The sequence below is a fragment of the Schistocerca serialis genome, chromosome 2 (genome assembly GCF_023864345.2).
Source record: "Schistocerca serialis cubense isolate TAMUIC-IGC-003099 chromosome 2, iqSchSeri2.2, whole genome shotgun sequence".
NCBI lineage: Eukaryota > Metazoa > Arthropoda > Insecta > Orthoptera > Acrididae > Schistocerca > Schistocerca serialis.
Window position 1 is genome coordinate 975,761,079 of NC_064639.1, and position 14,210 is coordinate 975,775,288.

Consider the following 14,210-nt stretch of genomic DNA (forward strand, 5'->3'; position numbering starts at 1 on the left):
GATGGTCGTCCATATCTTGCTGGACTGCCCATGTTTAGTCACTCTGCAGTGGTCTTTTAACTTACCCAACACCCTACCTTAGGTGTGGGGGCAACAATGCCTCAACAGCAGCTTTAGTTTTATGTTTTATTTGTGAGGGTGGGTTTTATCATGTCATCTAAGTTTTTGTGCCTGTCCTTTGTCCCTCTGCGTCGTCTGCCCTAGAGCTTTTAGGGTGGTGGTTTTAATGTGTTGCAGAGGTGTTGGCTTCTCCTTTTTATTCTCGTCGTCGGCCAGCCACTGTAATCTGCTTTCTTGTTTTACTCTCTTCTAACTGTTTCTCCTGTTTCTTTGTTGTTTGTTGTCCTCTTTTGCTCCTTTTAGTGATTGTTACTTTCCTTCGTTCTTGTGGTTTTTCCTTTCTTTCCGTTTTGTGTTGCACGTCTCGTTTGTTTCATTCTCCCTTGTGTGGCATTGTTTTATTCGGAACAAGGGACTGATGACCAAGCAGTTTGGTCCCTTCCCCCCCCCCCCGCTTTTAAACCAAGCAGCCAACCACCAACAACTTGATCCACTTGGAGTCTGCCATCCGATCGGTCTTCTCCCGGCGACAACACCTTATTGCTGTCTTTTTCGACATGACGAAAGACTTCGATACCACTTGGCTACACCGCAGTCATGCTACTGTGCATGAGTGGGGCCTCCAGGCCCACTTCTGATTTTGATACGGAACTTATTGTTGCTCCACACCTACAGACTTCGAGTCGTACTTCCCACGGTTTGCCCTATATCCAAGAGATGGTGTTACGCAGAGCACTGCCCTGAGGTTCCCACTCTTTTAATTGCCGTTAATGGCCTCCCACTATCATTGGGGTCCTCAGTATCTCCCATCCTATAAGCTGACAATTTTTTTTATATCCTTCTGCTCCTTTTCTATTGATGTGGCTGAACATTGACTGCAAGGAGCCATATGAAAGGCACAGTCGTGGGACCACACTCATGGCTTTCAGTTTTCAGCCACCCAGACTTGCGTCATGCACTTGTATCATTGTCATACTGTCCACCCCTATCCAGAACTTGACCTCGATGAGCAACTACTTAATGTAGGGAGACTTACTGCTTTTTGGGACTGGTCTTCGACACCTGTTTAACTTGGTTTCCTCATCTTCATCAGCAAAAGGAAAAGTGCTGGCAGCATCTTAATATGATTGGATACCTGAGCCACACCACCTGGGATGCTAATTGCCCTACACTGCTGCAGCTGTACAAAGCCCTTGTGCAGTCCCGTCTTGGCTAAGGGATCTTGGTGTATGGTTCAGCATTGCCCTCAGCATTGCGGCTGCTTGACCCTATACACCATTGTGGAGTTTGGCTTGTGACGGGACTTTCTGAACCACCTCAGTGAACAGCCTCCTCTTAGAAGCTGGCATTCCTCAATTGGATACTAGGTGACAGTAACTGCATGTGAATTATACTGCCCACATTCATAGTTCACCTCACCATCCAAATTACCGTCTCCTTTTCCCTCACACTGCAATCCATCTCCCACAATGGCAGCTCAGGTTGGGGATTCCAATTGCAGTCTGTGTCTGGTCAATTCTTACTGCACTCAACACTTTTCCTCTACCACCTTTCCTGTGGGTCAACTCACGTATGTCTCCATGGTCCATGCCTTGGCCACAGCTTCATCTGGACCTATCACAAGATCCAAAAGGCTCAGTTCCACCTGAGGCCCTCCACCGTCACTTTTTCTCTATTCTTGATGAGTTCCAGGGCTCATAAATAGTCTATACTTATGGCTCAGTGGTCGAAGGTCACGCTGGCTTCACTTACGCTCACGCTGGCCATACTAAACAGCGCTCTTTGCCAGATGGCTGCAGTGTATTCGCTGCAGAGTTGGTGGCCATCTCTTGCACTCTTGAGCATATCTGCTCCTGCGCAGGTGAGTTCGTCATTTGTAGTGACTCCTTAAGTAGCCTACAAGCTCTCAACCAGTGCTTCCCTTGCCATCCCTTGGTAATGACTATCCGGGAGTCTCTTTATGTCCTCAGAAACAGTGGAAGTTCAGTGTCTTTCATTTGGACCCCAGGACGTGTTGGGATCCCGCACAATACTTACTGACGGACTGGACAAACAAGCTACCGATAAACCAACTCTGGAGATCGGACTCCCGGGAACTGATCTCCGATTGGTCCTACACGGCAAAGTTTTTGGGATCTGGGATACTGAATGGCGCACCCTCAGTACACCAAATAAACTATGTAGTGTGAATGTGGTCATCCATGTGACCACTCAAAGGGACTCCATTGTCCTTTGCCAGCTCTGCATCTGCCATACTTGACTGGCTCATGGTCACCTCCTCCATTGCAAGGCCCCGCCTCAGTGTCGCTGTGGTTCCCACTTGACAGTCGTCCACATCTTATTGGACTGCCAACTTTTAGCTGTTCTGTAGCAGACTTTTCACCTTCCCACCGCACTGCCAGTGGTGTTGGGAGACAATGCCTCAACTGCTATTACAATTTTATGCTTTATTTGTGAGGAGGGTTTTTATCCCACAGTCTAAGAGTGAACATCTGGCCTTTTTCTCCCAGGCCTCCACCCAACCTCCATTTTAACTCTTCCTCACTCTTTCTTTGCTGTCTGTTGCCACCAAGAATAGCTCCGAAGTATGATAGTAGCTGAAAAGTTTGTGGGACAAAAGTTGCTTGGGACAACGGGGGCCATAATATGACTTTCGTTTTTTGTTGCTAGATTGGATCACGTCAGAGATATGAAGGTCAACTTTGTTTTTTAAATGGGATGCTATAGTTTTATTCCTATTTTCTGATAGTGGACATTGAGACAAATCCAATGATGTGTAACAGTAAGGTCTTTGAAGGTCTTTGAAGGGCAGTGAAGGTCACAAAGGTGGCATGAACATTCATCGACAGAAGGTGTCCGAAGTGATACCCATTGCTATGAATGCAGTGCTGCGCGTCAAGTCTGGTGAATGAGCCAGCCATGACACATCTCCTCCGTGTCCAATCCAACAATTTGGGAATTGTCTCTGCAACTCATTTCTAGCCATCAGCAAAAAATGTGCCAGACACCCATCATGTTGATACCACATTCTGTTCCTTGTTCCTAAAGGTATTTCTTCCAATAACGGACCTATTGTTTCTTGCAGGAGTGTGGTGTACTTCCTACCATTAAGATTTCCTTCGATGAGGGGTCTATAATTCTGTCCTCCAGAATACCACACCATACATTCACCAACCATGGTTTTTGGTGTGCAACTTGCTGCACACAATAGGGATTTTAAGTTGCCCAATAAAGCATGTTATGAGAATTGACATTTCCATGGTTTGTGAATGTAGGCTCGTCAGTAAATAAAATCAAATTAGTAAATGTGTCATCCCTCTGAATCTGAAGTTGAGCCCATCGGCAGAATTCAATATGACACATACAATCCATACCGGTTAATTCTTGGTGCAGACTGTTACGGTACAAATGATATTTATGGCGATGCAGAACACGAACAACACTACTCTGGCTCATGCCAGATTCCGTTGCGATTTGACGTGAACTAACACAAGGATCTCGAACCACAGTGGCAAGAGTATCGATTCCTGTTTCCTCATTGGCAACTTTCCTTTGCCAGATATGTTTCAGATGTGTTAAAGATCCAGTTGTTCTCAGTTTGTCATACACATATTTAAATGTACAACATTTAGAGTGAGTACATTCAAGATGTCTTTCAGCATATAAGTCTCTAGCTCTCACCGAATTTCATTGTCATTCTCCATAAATGAGAAGCATATCGACTTATTCTTCGAAACAATGCATCATTCACATTCACTTGATTCGACATTACTAGTCTTACTGTTCCTATTAGTGTTGTATTGTAAAACCATCGAATGGTGTTTACATGTTAATGGCATGTTAGATGGATACGCTGTATTCGGCGAATATTTATTATTTGCATGATATACGAGAGAAAATTGTCAGAGCATGTACTTCGATAAGTGCCAAAGTGATGAGGAATACCGCTCAATCCATGTAAGAAGATTGCAGCGCTGTATTGATACCAATGGTCGTCACTTCAAACACCTTCTGTAAATGGACATTCATGCCACCATTTTGACCTTCGTTGACCTTCAAAGATCTTATTGTTACACATCATTGGATTCATCTTGATAGCCGCTATCAGAAAATAAGTACCAAACTATAGCACCCAATTTAAAAAAACAAAGTTGACTATATCTCTGATAAAACCCCACCTAGCAACAAGAAACCAACATCATATTATGGCCCCCATTTTCCCATTCAACTTTTGTCCCACAAACTTTTCAGCTACTATCGTACTTTCGGAGGTATTCTAGGTGGCAACAGTTAGTGACTTGCTTTGTATATGAACCATAATAAATTCTGTGTCCTACATCTAAATAAATACAGGTAAAAAAAAAAATAGAAGCTCCATTTGCATGTAATGTTTGGATAATTTAGCCGTTATTTGCATCTCAACAGATGTGAACTGTACTTCTAAATGTTATGGTAATATTTGATATGTAATGTATTGCCAAAAATAATCCGGTTACAATTTGAATTACTAAACATAATGCTAGTAATAGTCCAAAATTTCATTAGTTCTTGCTGGTAAATCAAGTAAAGAGTAATTAAGAATTTTAATTAAAGGGTGACTGAGTGAAGTGGTGCTGTGATTAGCACACTGGACTTGCATTCGGGAGGATGACGGTTCAAACCTGCATCCAACTATCCTGATTTAGGTTTTCTGTGATTTCCCTAACCTTTCCCCGTCCTTCCCTAATCTGATGGGACCAATGACCTTGCTGTTTGGTCCCCTACCGTGAATCAACCAACCAACCAACCAATTTAAAGGGCTTCTTAGTCATAAGGGCTTACTTAATAGTATAATTATCTTATTTTATGGATATATCCTTGATTAATATTAGTAATTAACTGTGCAGGGAGTTGTTACCTTTCTCACTCCCATTATTTAAATGGTCAAATGTGCATTTAATTCGTATTCTGTTTTGTCAGTGGTGCCACTGTTAAATAACATCTGAATTTTCATGTCGGCAAGTGGTATCCATAAAGTAAACAATGCGGTGCTTCCTAAAAGTTTCCTGTCAGAGAGATTGCAGTAAAAGCTGGAACACCAAAGAGAAGTTGAGGAGAAAAGTTTAATTATGTGTTGTGAATTTGGACAAGTTTACTCTTTCTGTATTAATTGAAAGTCATATGCTACTTCTCATCTAGTTTTTGGAATGTAGTTTATAACATTATAAAAGAAAGTAAGGAAATAAGGAGCATTTCGAGTAATTTTGATTACTACTTTGTCATATTTTGCATTTCAGCATTGATAAGCTGTGGAAGGAACTGACGGGTGCTCTCTCTGGTCTGCTTTGTGCATCCTTGAATTTTATTGACAAGTCCAACAGTCTACAGCCTGAATACAGCCTCAGGCCATCTGGTGTGACACTTGATAAACAGTTGAATTCTAGCCTGCTCCGATATGCTGCCCTACCAAGGGAAATTGTATGCACTGAAAATCTGACACCGTGGAAAAAACTACTTCCTTGTGAATCAAAGGTACAGATTGATTTTAAATTTAATTTATCACACAGTAATCGTATTCAGAAGGGATTTATAATGCATATTTCAGTGTACACAATGAAAACCATTTTTACATTCATTTCACTGACTGATTTTTGTATGATCTAGAATAGCAGACACAGAGATTTATGTAAACTCAGTGAAAAATTTGGAACTTGATTGTGGCTGATACTTAACTGGTTAACTGTTAAATAAGTAATATGTCAGTCCACATGTGATCTTTGGGTAGTTTCCTTGATTTTTTATTTAGTTATGTGACAGTTTGTTCTGACGTATTTGGGCGTATGTTACTAATTATCAGTAGTGAGTCATTTCCTGTGATACTGTGTTGTCGTCTTCAGCTACCACTCATTTTCGAATACATGTTTCTCTCCTGCAGTCTCTTGAGGGTATCGTCATCTCTGTAGAAGCAATTGGGAAGTTGTGAGACCAATCGGTGCCTAAAACAAGTATCCACATATAGTACACTTGATTATAGGTCAAGGAAGTGAATGAATTTGTTGGAGTTTCTGCCCTGTAATAGTGTTTACTGTAATCGTATTTGAACAAATCAAGTAAAGCAGATGTAATTAAATGCCAGAAGATGTTAGCTTCTAGCAGAGTGTCCAAAGTATTTTAAATTATGTTTGTGTTCTTAATGGTCCTTTTTGAACAAGACATGGCTGTATTTTAGAAATACATTATAAGGTCTTTTGATAATACTGAACTCATCGTAGAGGAAGTCTTACTACTTATGCTGTTGGTTTGGCCAATCCATGCAAGCCTGCAGTTATTGATGGCACACTTACATTTCCTTGGGAATTATAACTTGATTATGTAGTTCCTCTATTTCGTGATCATAATTGTCTGAAGCTTCTGCACTTTCAACCACACAAGTTTCTTGTTGTCATGATGATAAGTGTCCACATGTCATATCCAACCCACAGTAGTGTTGATATGACTATTACCTGCTTCTGTTGTGTATGAAACAAGGAAACAGTGTAAACTCTTTTTAATCATACTTTTTGTAATCTTCCCATTCTTCATCATGAATTAATAAATAAACATATCATCAACTCCAAGATAGGTTTGAAAACTGCAGAGCTTTAGTAAGCAACCTTTTTAATGACATACTGTTTGGTTTTTGAAGTGCAAGAAGTACCATGTTGGACATTACAGAGTTCACAAAAGTGGTACTCGAAGCTCTTGACAAAGTTGACTGTGTTACAGGTAGATTCTTAGGTTTGTCCAAGGCTTGTGAAACTGTTAACCATAAAAATACTACTAAACAAGCTAAAAGCACCAAGTAAAACAAGTGGTTCCACTTGTACCTGGAAAATATGCACTTCAGCACAAAGATGGAAAACAACTGTTGCATAAAACAAAGATGACAAATCTAGAGATTATGTAACAAACACAAAAATTTTTGGGGCTGGATATTAATGGTCATTTAACATGGAACAAACAAACGAAGATACTAATAAAGAAATATGATCAGCTTGTTATGTTCTTAGGATTCTACCAGTAAATCCCAGATTCTTTAAAGAATTGAACTTCCACATATAAAAGAGCTTCAAACTTTACAAATTAGTTAATATATCAAATTTTTGACATTAAGCATATAAGCGAGAGCCGGAGGTAGCGATTTTTGTGTGTGTGTGTGTGTGTGTGTGTGTGTGTGTGTGTGTGTGTGAGAGAGAGAGAGAGAGAGAGAGAGAGGTGTGTGCTTGCTTGTGTGAATGTATGCGTGTTCTCCTTTCTGACAGAGGCTTTGGCTGAAAGCTCAATGTGTAGCATTCTTTTTGTTGTGCCTGTCAGTAACTCAACATGTTATCTTTATGATGAATAGCAATCTATCCTTTTCATAATATTGTTGGCATTCCAACCTGGACTTTCCATGGTTTGATTAAGTGAGAATAAGGTTTGAAATTATGTTTAAAGTTTGTTGGAAGTCACAAAGTACTTTCATTATCAAACACTAGTTCAGTATAACCTTGATAATTTGCACTCTGTTTTAAACGAAAATTAGTTTTTCACACATCTCAATATTTATGACAACAAATCCCCTGACCTATTTGTCAAACAGTATAATACATATGAATAGTGTCTGCAAAGTGTATTGTAACAGAGTTAGTAGTTAAGTACTAATAAACTAAAGTGTTATACCTGGCATCAGTTTCACTGCATGAACAGCGAAAAGTAGTAAACAATTAACTTTCTTCCTTTCATCGTTTTGTGTGTTTTGGGGGAGGGGGAGCCCTCGGTAAGAAACATTTTTTAAAAGTTTTGAAATTATATATATAGTTTCTTGGAAGCTGATAAGTGCTCTCATTCTCAAGTACTGGATGAATATAGTGTGGGTATTTGCTCGTGGTCAGTTAAGCTTCCTCATGGCATACACATAGTTCAACTGTAATCCTTTTCATACTATGTTAAGCCTTTAGCATAAGATTATACTTCTTAATGAGTGGATAACGGGAGCATTTAAAATTTTTAAATTTGGTTAGTAAATATATGAAATGTTGAGAATCAAATTTTTGTTGTTCCTGCAAGCTGTTAGATAGGCAACTGTCAACTGGGATTGTGCACAATGAACCATCAACCAAGTTAGGCGATAAGCAAAAGAGATCTTCAATTTGGAAGAGCCAGTGTCTTTGGGTGACATACTATTCCAATGTACACTCAATTCTTTTCTGGGAGTTGAAGGCACAAAATATTTACACGGTTTTTAAACTGTGGAAAAGAGCCATGAGTATAATACCTAGGAGCATTAATCAGACTCTTTGTAAGTAACTATTCAAAAACTGAACAATGAATAATCCAAGATGGACTAACAAAAATATGGAAAATAGATTGCTACTTGTGATATAAAGGAGGCGTTGATTATCAATGCCCGCCCCCTCTGTAGTGAGTAGCAATCTAACCTGGTCATATTTTTTAAAAAAAAAAAAAAAAAAAAAAAAAAAAAAAAAAAAAAAAAACTGGGCTTCCTTCCTGCACCAAGTGAGTACATCTATCAGTCTGTTGCACAGATCAGGAAAAAAAGTTACTAGGTGTTTCACTAACCACTTTCTACGTAATTACGGGAGAAGAACTGAGGAAAAATGAATAAAAAACTGAAAACAACACTTGCTATTGGGGAATAAAATTGTATAATAAATTCCCCAAGGAGATGAAAAAGATTACTAAAATATATCTGTTTAAAATGCAACTAAATGTAATGTTTACTACTCAGTTAAAGATTACTTAGAGGGCTCAGAGTAGTAGTTAATAAAGAAAGGCACTAACAACGGGACTCTGTCACATTACAGTGCATGATCACGTTGTAATGCTGTTACAGGGAAATTGTGTCAAATTCTGCAGTGCATGGTAGTAATGACATTCTCCCTAGCTCAACATCTTGCTCATCAAAGGGAGGCGGGGGGCAGAGGAGGTTGTTGGATGCAGTCTGTTTTTCAGGCAGACTGAGGGGAGGACATGAAGATTTGCAGGGGCATAGTTGAATGTTTATGGGCATGTACGAGGGCAGTTCAATAAGTAATGCAACACATTTTTTTTTCTGAAACAGGGGTTGTTTTATTCAGCATTGAAATACACCAGGTTATTCCCCAGTCTTTTAGCTACACAACACTATTTTTCAACGTAATCTCCATTCAATTCTACGGCCTTACGCCACCTTGAAATGAGGGCCTGTTTGCCTGCACGGTACCATTCCACTGGTCGATGTCGGAGCCAACGTCGTACTGCATCAATAACTTCTTCATCATCCGCGTAGTGCCTCCCACGGATTGCGTCCTTCATTGGGCCAAACATATGGAAATCCGACGGTGCGAGATCGGGGCTGTAGGGTGCATGAGGAAGAACAGTCCACTGAAGTTTTGTGAGCTCCTCTCGGGTGCGAAGACTTGTGTGAGGTCTTGCGTTGTCATGAAGAAGGAGAAGTTCATTCAGATTTTTGTGCCTACGAACACGATGAAGTCGTTTCTTCAATTTCTGAAGAGTAGCACAATACACTTCAGAGTTGATCGTTTGACCATGGGGAAGGACATCGAACAGAATAACCCCTTCAGCGTTCCAGAAGACTGTAACCATGACTTTACCGGCTGAGGGTACGGCTTTAAACGTTTCTTGGTAGGGGATTGGGTGTGGCGCCACTCCATTGATTGCCGTTTTGTTTCAGGTTCGAAGTGATGAACCCATGTTTCATCGCCTAACAATCTTTGACAAGAAATTTTCACCCTCAGCCACATGACGAGCAAGCAATTCCGCACAGATGGTTCTCCTTTGCTCTTTATGGTGTTCGGTTAGACAACGAGGGACCCAGCGGGAACAAACCTTTGAATATCCCAACTGGTGAACAATTGTGACAGCACTACCAACAGAGATGTCAAGTTGAGCACTGAGTTGTTTGATGGTGAACCGTCGATCATCTCGAACGAGTGTGTTCGCACGCTCCGCCATTGCAGGAGTCACAGCTGTGCACGGCCGGCCCGCACGCGGGAGATCAGACAGTCTTGCTTGACCTTGCGGCGATGAAGACACACGCTTTGCCCAACGACTCACCGTGCTTTTGTCCACTGCCAGATCACCGTAGACATTCTGCAAGCGCCTATGAATATCTGAGATGCCCTGGTTTTCCGCCAAAAGAAACTCGATCACTGCCCGTTGTTTGCAATGCACATCCGTTACAGACGCCATTTTAACAGCTCCGTACAGCGCTGCCACCTGTCGGAAGTCAATGAAACTATACGAGACGAAGCAGGAATGTTTGAAAATATTCCACAAGAAATTTCCGGTTTTTTCAACCAAAATTGGCCGAGAAAAAAAATGTGTTGCATTACTTATTGAACTGCCCTCGTAGTTAGTTTTCTGAACATACTGGAGGAGTGCAAGGGACGTAGCAGCATGTTCGTGGTCCAGAGGTCACCAGCAGGTGTCTTTAGTGTGTTCAGTGCTGTAGTGCAAAACTGTTTTATATTATTAAGCTATGTGGTGCAAACTGTGTGTAAAAGAACGTTGTACAATAGGGACTAATCAAATCAGGTAGGGCAGTTGTTAAGACACTGACCTCATATTTGAGAGGATGGAGTTTTCTGTGTCCAGATATCCCGATTTAAGTTTTCTGTTGTTATATGAATCATTCCAGGCAAATGCCAGGATGGTTCCTTCATGAAGGGCATGACTGACCACCTGTTCTATCCTCAAAGAAACCTACTTATACAGTCTGTACGTATCTAAATTCTAAGTTATTGATTTCCAATGTAATATGATGACAAAATGAGAAAATCCTTGGATGAGTAAATAAAATAAAATCAGACATGGTACTTTTATAAGTGATGAGAGCCTTGCCTCCCTCTGACCTTTGAAATAACTTATGCAGACAGTTATAAGAGGACCTACAGTTGAACTTGAACTCTAAATCAAGATAACATTTAGCATTTTTCATACATACTTATCTTTGGCAGAGGTAAAAAAAAAGTGAAAGGAAAAACATTCTAGTACTTATTGTTATGAGGCAAAATTCTAAGTACTGCCAATAGGCAGATATAACAATAGAAAAACTATCGTACTGAAGTTGCAAATCATCCACCTGTAGTGAGGACGAGGGGAAACAAAAATGAATGGACGTGTTTATCAGTGGTACTGGCAATTTTGCCACCTGATAGTAAATACTGACCAGCCATTCTGTCTCCTTGTAATTCTCTAGCTTTTGTAAGTGAATTTTCATTGTAATAAAGAAATAATTCAAGGATGGACTAAGAATTGAACTGTGAATTTTTGTAAATGTATTAATTTCAACCCCCCTATCATATCAAATAATGGAAAATCCAGGTTGGAATAATGACAATATTATGAAAAGGATAGATTGCTACTGACCATGTAACGGAGATGATGAGTCGCAGAGAGACATAATAAAAAGATTGTCAAGCAAGTAAGCTTTCAGCCAAAAAGGCCTTCACTCACTCACACGCACATGTACGCGCGCGTGCGCGCGAGCGAGACTACTGTCTCTCTTCTGGCTTCAGCAGCCAGAAACAGTGGTCGTGTGTGAGTTGCATCTGCATGTGTATGTGTACATTGTCTAATTCATAAGAGGGCCTTTTTGGCCGACAGCAGACTTGCTTGACTGTCTTTTTGTTATATGCCTATCTGTGACTCAACATCTCCGCTATATGGCGAGTAGCAATCTATGCTTTTCATAGTATTGCCGCCACATCATATTTACATGCAACTAAATATTTTTAATTTAGATGTTGATACAAATATCCTTATTTGCATTGATCTGCATTTCCAAAATATAATTTGGAATGCAGACTCCACAGGGTACTCAATATAGCCTTGAAAATATTATATGAGGGGCCCAGTGGAAAAGGGGACATGCCACCAAAGTATGTTGTGTCAGGAAATGGGAATTAAGGAAATATGATTTTTTATAGTAATATGAACTCGTGCTGTGATACCAACAGTTGTTACATTAAGTAGATGGTGTTTCGCAAATTCTGTTAAATATTAGGCCACTTTATTACAATTTAAAGTACAGAAAATGAAATGCTTGACGTGTAGACACATTACATAACACACCATCAATAGTCAAACTCCTCATCAATGTTTTCCTGTTCCATTGAATCGTCACTACCATCACTTATCAATGACTGATAAAAATTTGAATATATTGGAGGCACAAATTGCAGTAAGCTTTGAAGGTCCTTGAACATTGTTGCCTTAATTTGACGTCCATTTGGATACTTAGGAACTAACTGGCAGTCTGCAAACTTCGCAAATCGTCCATGACACTTCTGTAAACTAACTTGTACAGGTTTCTCAGTTTGATTATTTGAATATCCGATATATACAGAATGTTCACCACTCACTAATCTAAACACCATTGCATTTCTGATGTCTGCAGGCTTTTTGTCAACAGTAACTTTACGTTTGACAATACTTTTCGTGGCATGAAGATGTCTTTCATTTCAGCCACAATGAATGGGTTCTTTTGATTGCCCTTTCATGTAATCTCAACCCATTTTGCTGGAGTGTCCACAGCCTGTCTCTTTCTTTTCAGCTTCTCAATAACTCCAAAATCCCTGTCACATGGCGCAAACATGTGACCAGGGAGGAGAAATTTGTGCTCAACACCACCAAAACATTTTTTATCTAAGAGGTTCAACCACAGACCTAGGATAATATAGTTTTTATTTTGTCCAACACACAAACCAGAATAAATGATGATATTTCTGCACCATATCTAAAGCCTTTAAAGTGCAGCTAACTACTTCATCATCGGCCCCTCTAGAAGCAACATTCTCGGTCCATACACACATCACTGCCTTCTCATTACTACAGTGGTGAATACGGAAATCATATGTCCAAAGTTGTCTCTTATAAAAAACTGTTTCTGTCAAAATATATGGTGTTGGCAGTGCCTGTTGTAAGTCCATGCACAAAACGTTCAGTTTTGACTCATTTGAGTCACTTTTCAGAGCACTATATGCAGCTTCAGCTTTCTCAAGGTGTAGTGTGATGTCTGTGGATTCACTGGGACTTCATCTGTATTTTTAAGACCTTCACAGTACAAATTATACATTCCAGCAATTGAGTGAACAGATTTTGCATTCTATTAAAATGCGATGTGTACCTTGGAAACATTTCGATGTGATTTCTAACCTTATTTTTTCTCTTGTTATCAATGGCATGAGGTCTGTTAGAATGCTGGCCTCTTCTATCCTGTCAAGGTGTATGTACAGATACATATATTGTAGATTCATTACTCTCAGTTCATTGCTATGAACAGTCCTCAAACATTTAACAGAAATGGCATAAACGGTTAAAATGCGGCACTACACATTTCCGCCTCAGTAACTGGAGTGTCTTGAATAAAATACCTGAAAGAAACCTTGTCTGGCTTACTGTTGGAACCTTCCTCTTCCTTGGATATACTTTTTTGCACCTATTAGGTTGCACTAATCCAGATAAATAAGCATTGTGCTTACTATAATCTCCCAATTGATAAAACTCTAAATATTGCTTCCTTCTGTCGTTCATTCAGTGTTGAGTATTTGCAGAAACTAGTTTTGCAGCATGGGTCAGTGGCACTACAAAACACTTTCTTGGGCTCAATCTTATTTTTTCAGGATTTATATTCTTTTCCATTGCTTCTTAACCTCTTCCTTTCATTATCTTCCCACTCATTTTCTTTATAATTATTTTTAATTTTTTTTTTTAAAGTACTGTTGTACACTCCTGGAAATTGAAATAAGAACACCGTGAATTCATTGTCCCAGGAAGGGGAAACTTTATTGACACATTCCTGGGGTCAGATACATCACATGACCACACTGACAGAACCACAGGCACATAGACACAGGCAACAGAGCATGCACAATGTCAGCACTAGTACAGTGTATATCCACCTTTCGCAGCAATGCAGGCTGCTATTCTCCCATGGAGACGATCGTAGAGATGCTGGATGTAGTCCTGTGGAACGGCTTGCCATGCCATTTCCACCTGGCGCCTCAGTTGGACCAGCGTTCGTGCTGGACGTGCAGACCACGTGAGACGACGCTTCATCCAGTCCCAAACATGCTCAATGGGGGACAGATCCAGAGATCTTGCTGGCCAGGGTAGTTGACTTACAC

General features: G+C 40.2%; 1 protein-coding gene across 1 annotated transcript in view; it reads left to right on the top strand.

Annotated features, from left to right (window-relative positions):
* LOC126458382 (GPI transamidase component PIG-T) overlaps positions 1–14,210 on the top strand; it is a 124,644-nt gene that overhangs the window by 23,032 nt on the left and 87,402 nt on the right. Inside the window, exon 3 of the mRNA XM_050095364.1 lies at positions 5,337–5,571. Within this exon, the coding sequence (XP_049951321.1) occupies positions 5,337–5,571 (235 nt within the window). The remainder of the gene's footprint in view (positions 1–5,336; positions 5,572–14,210) is intronic.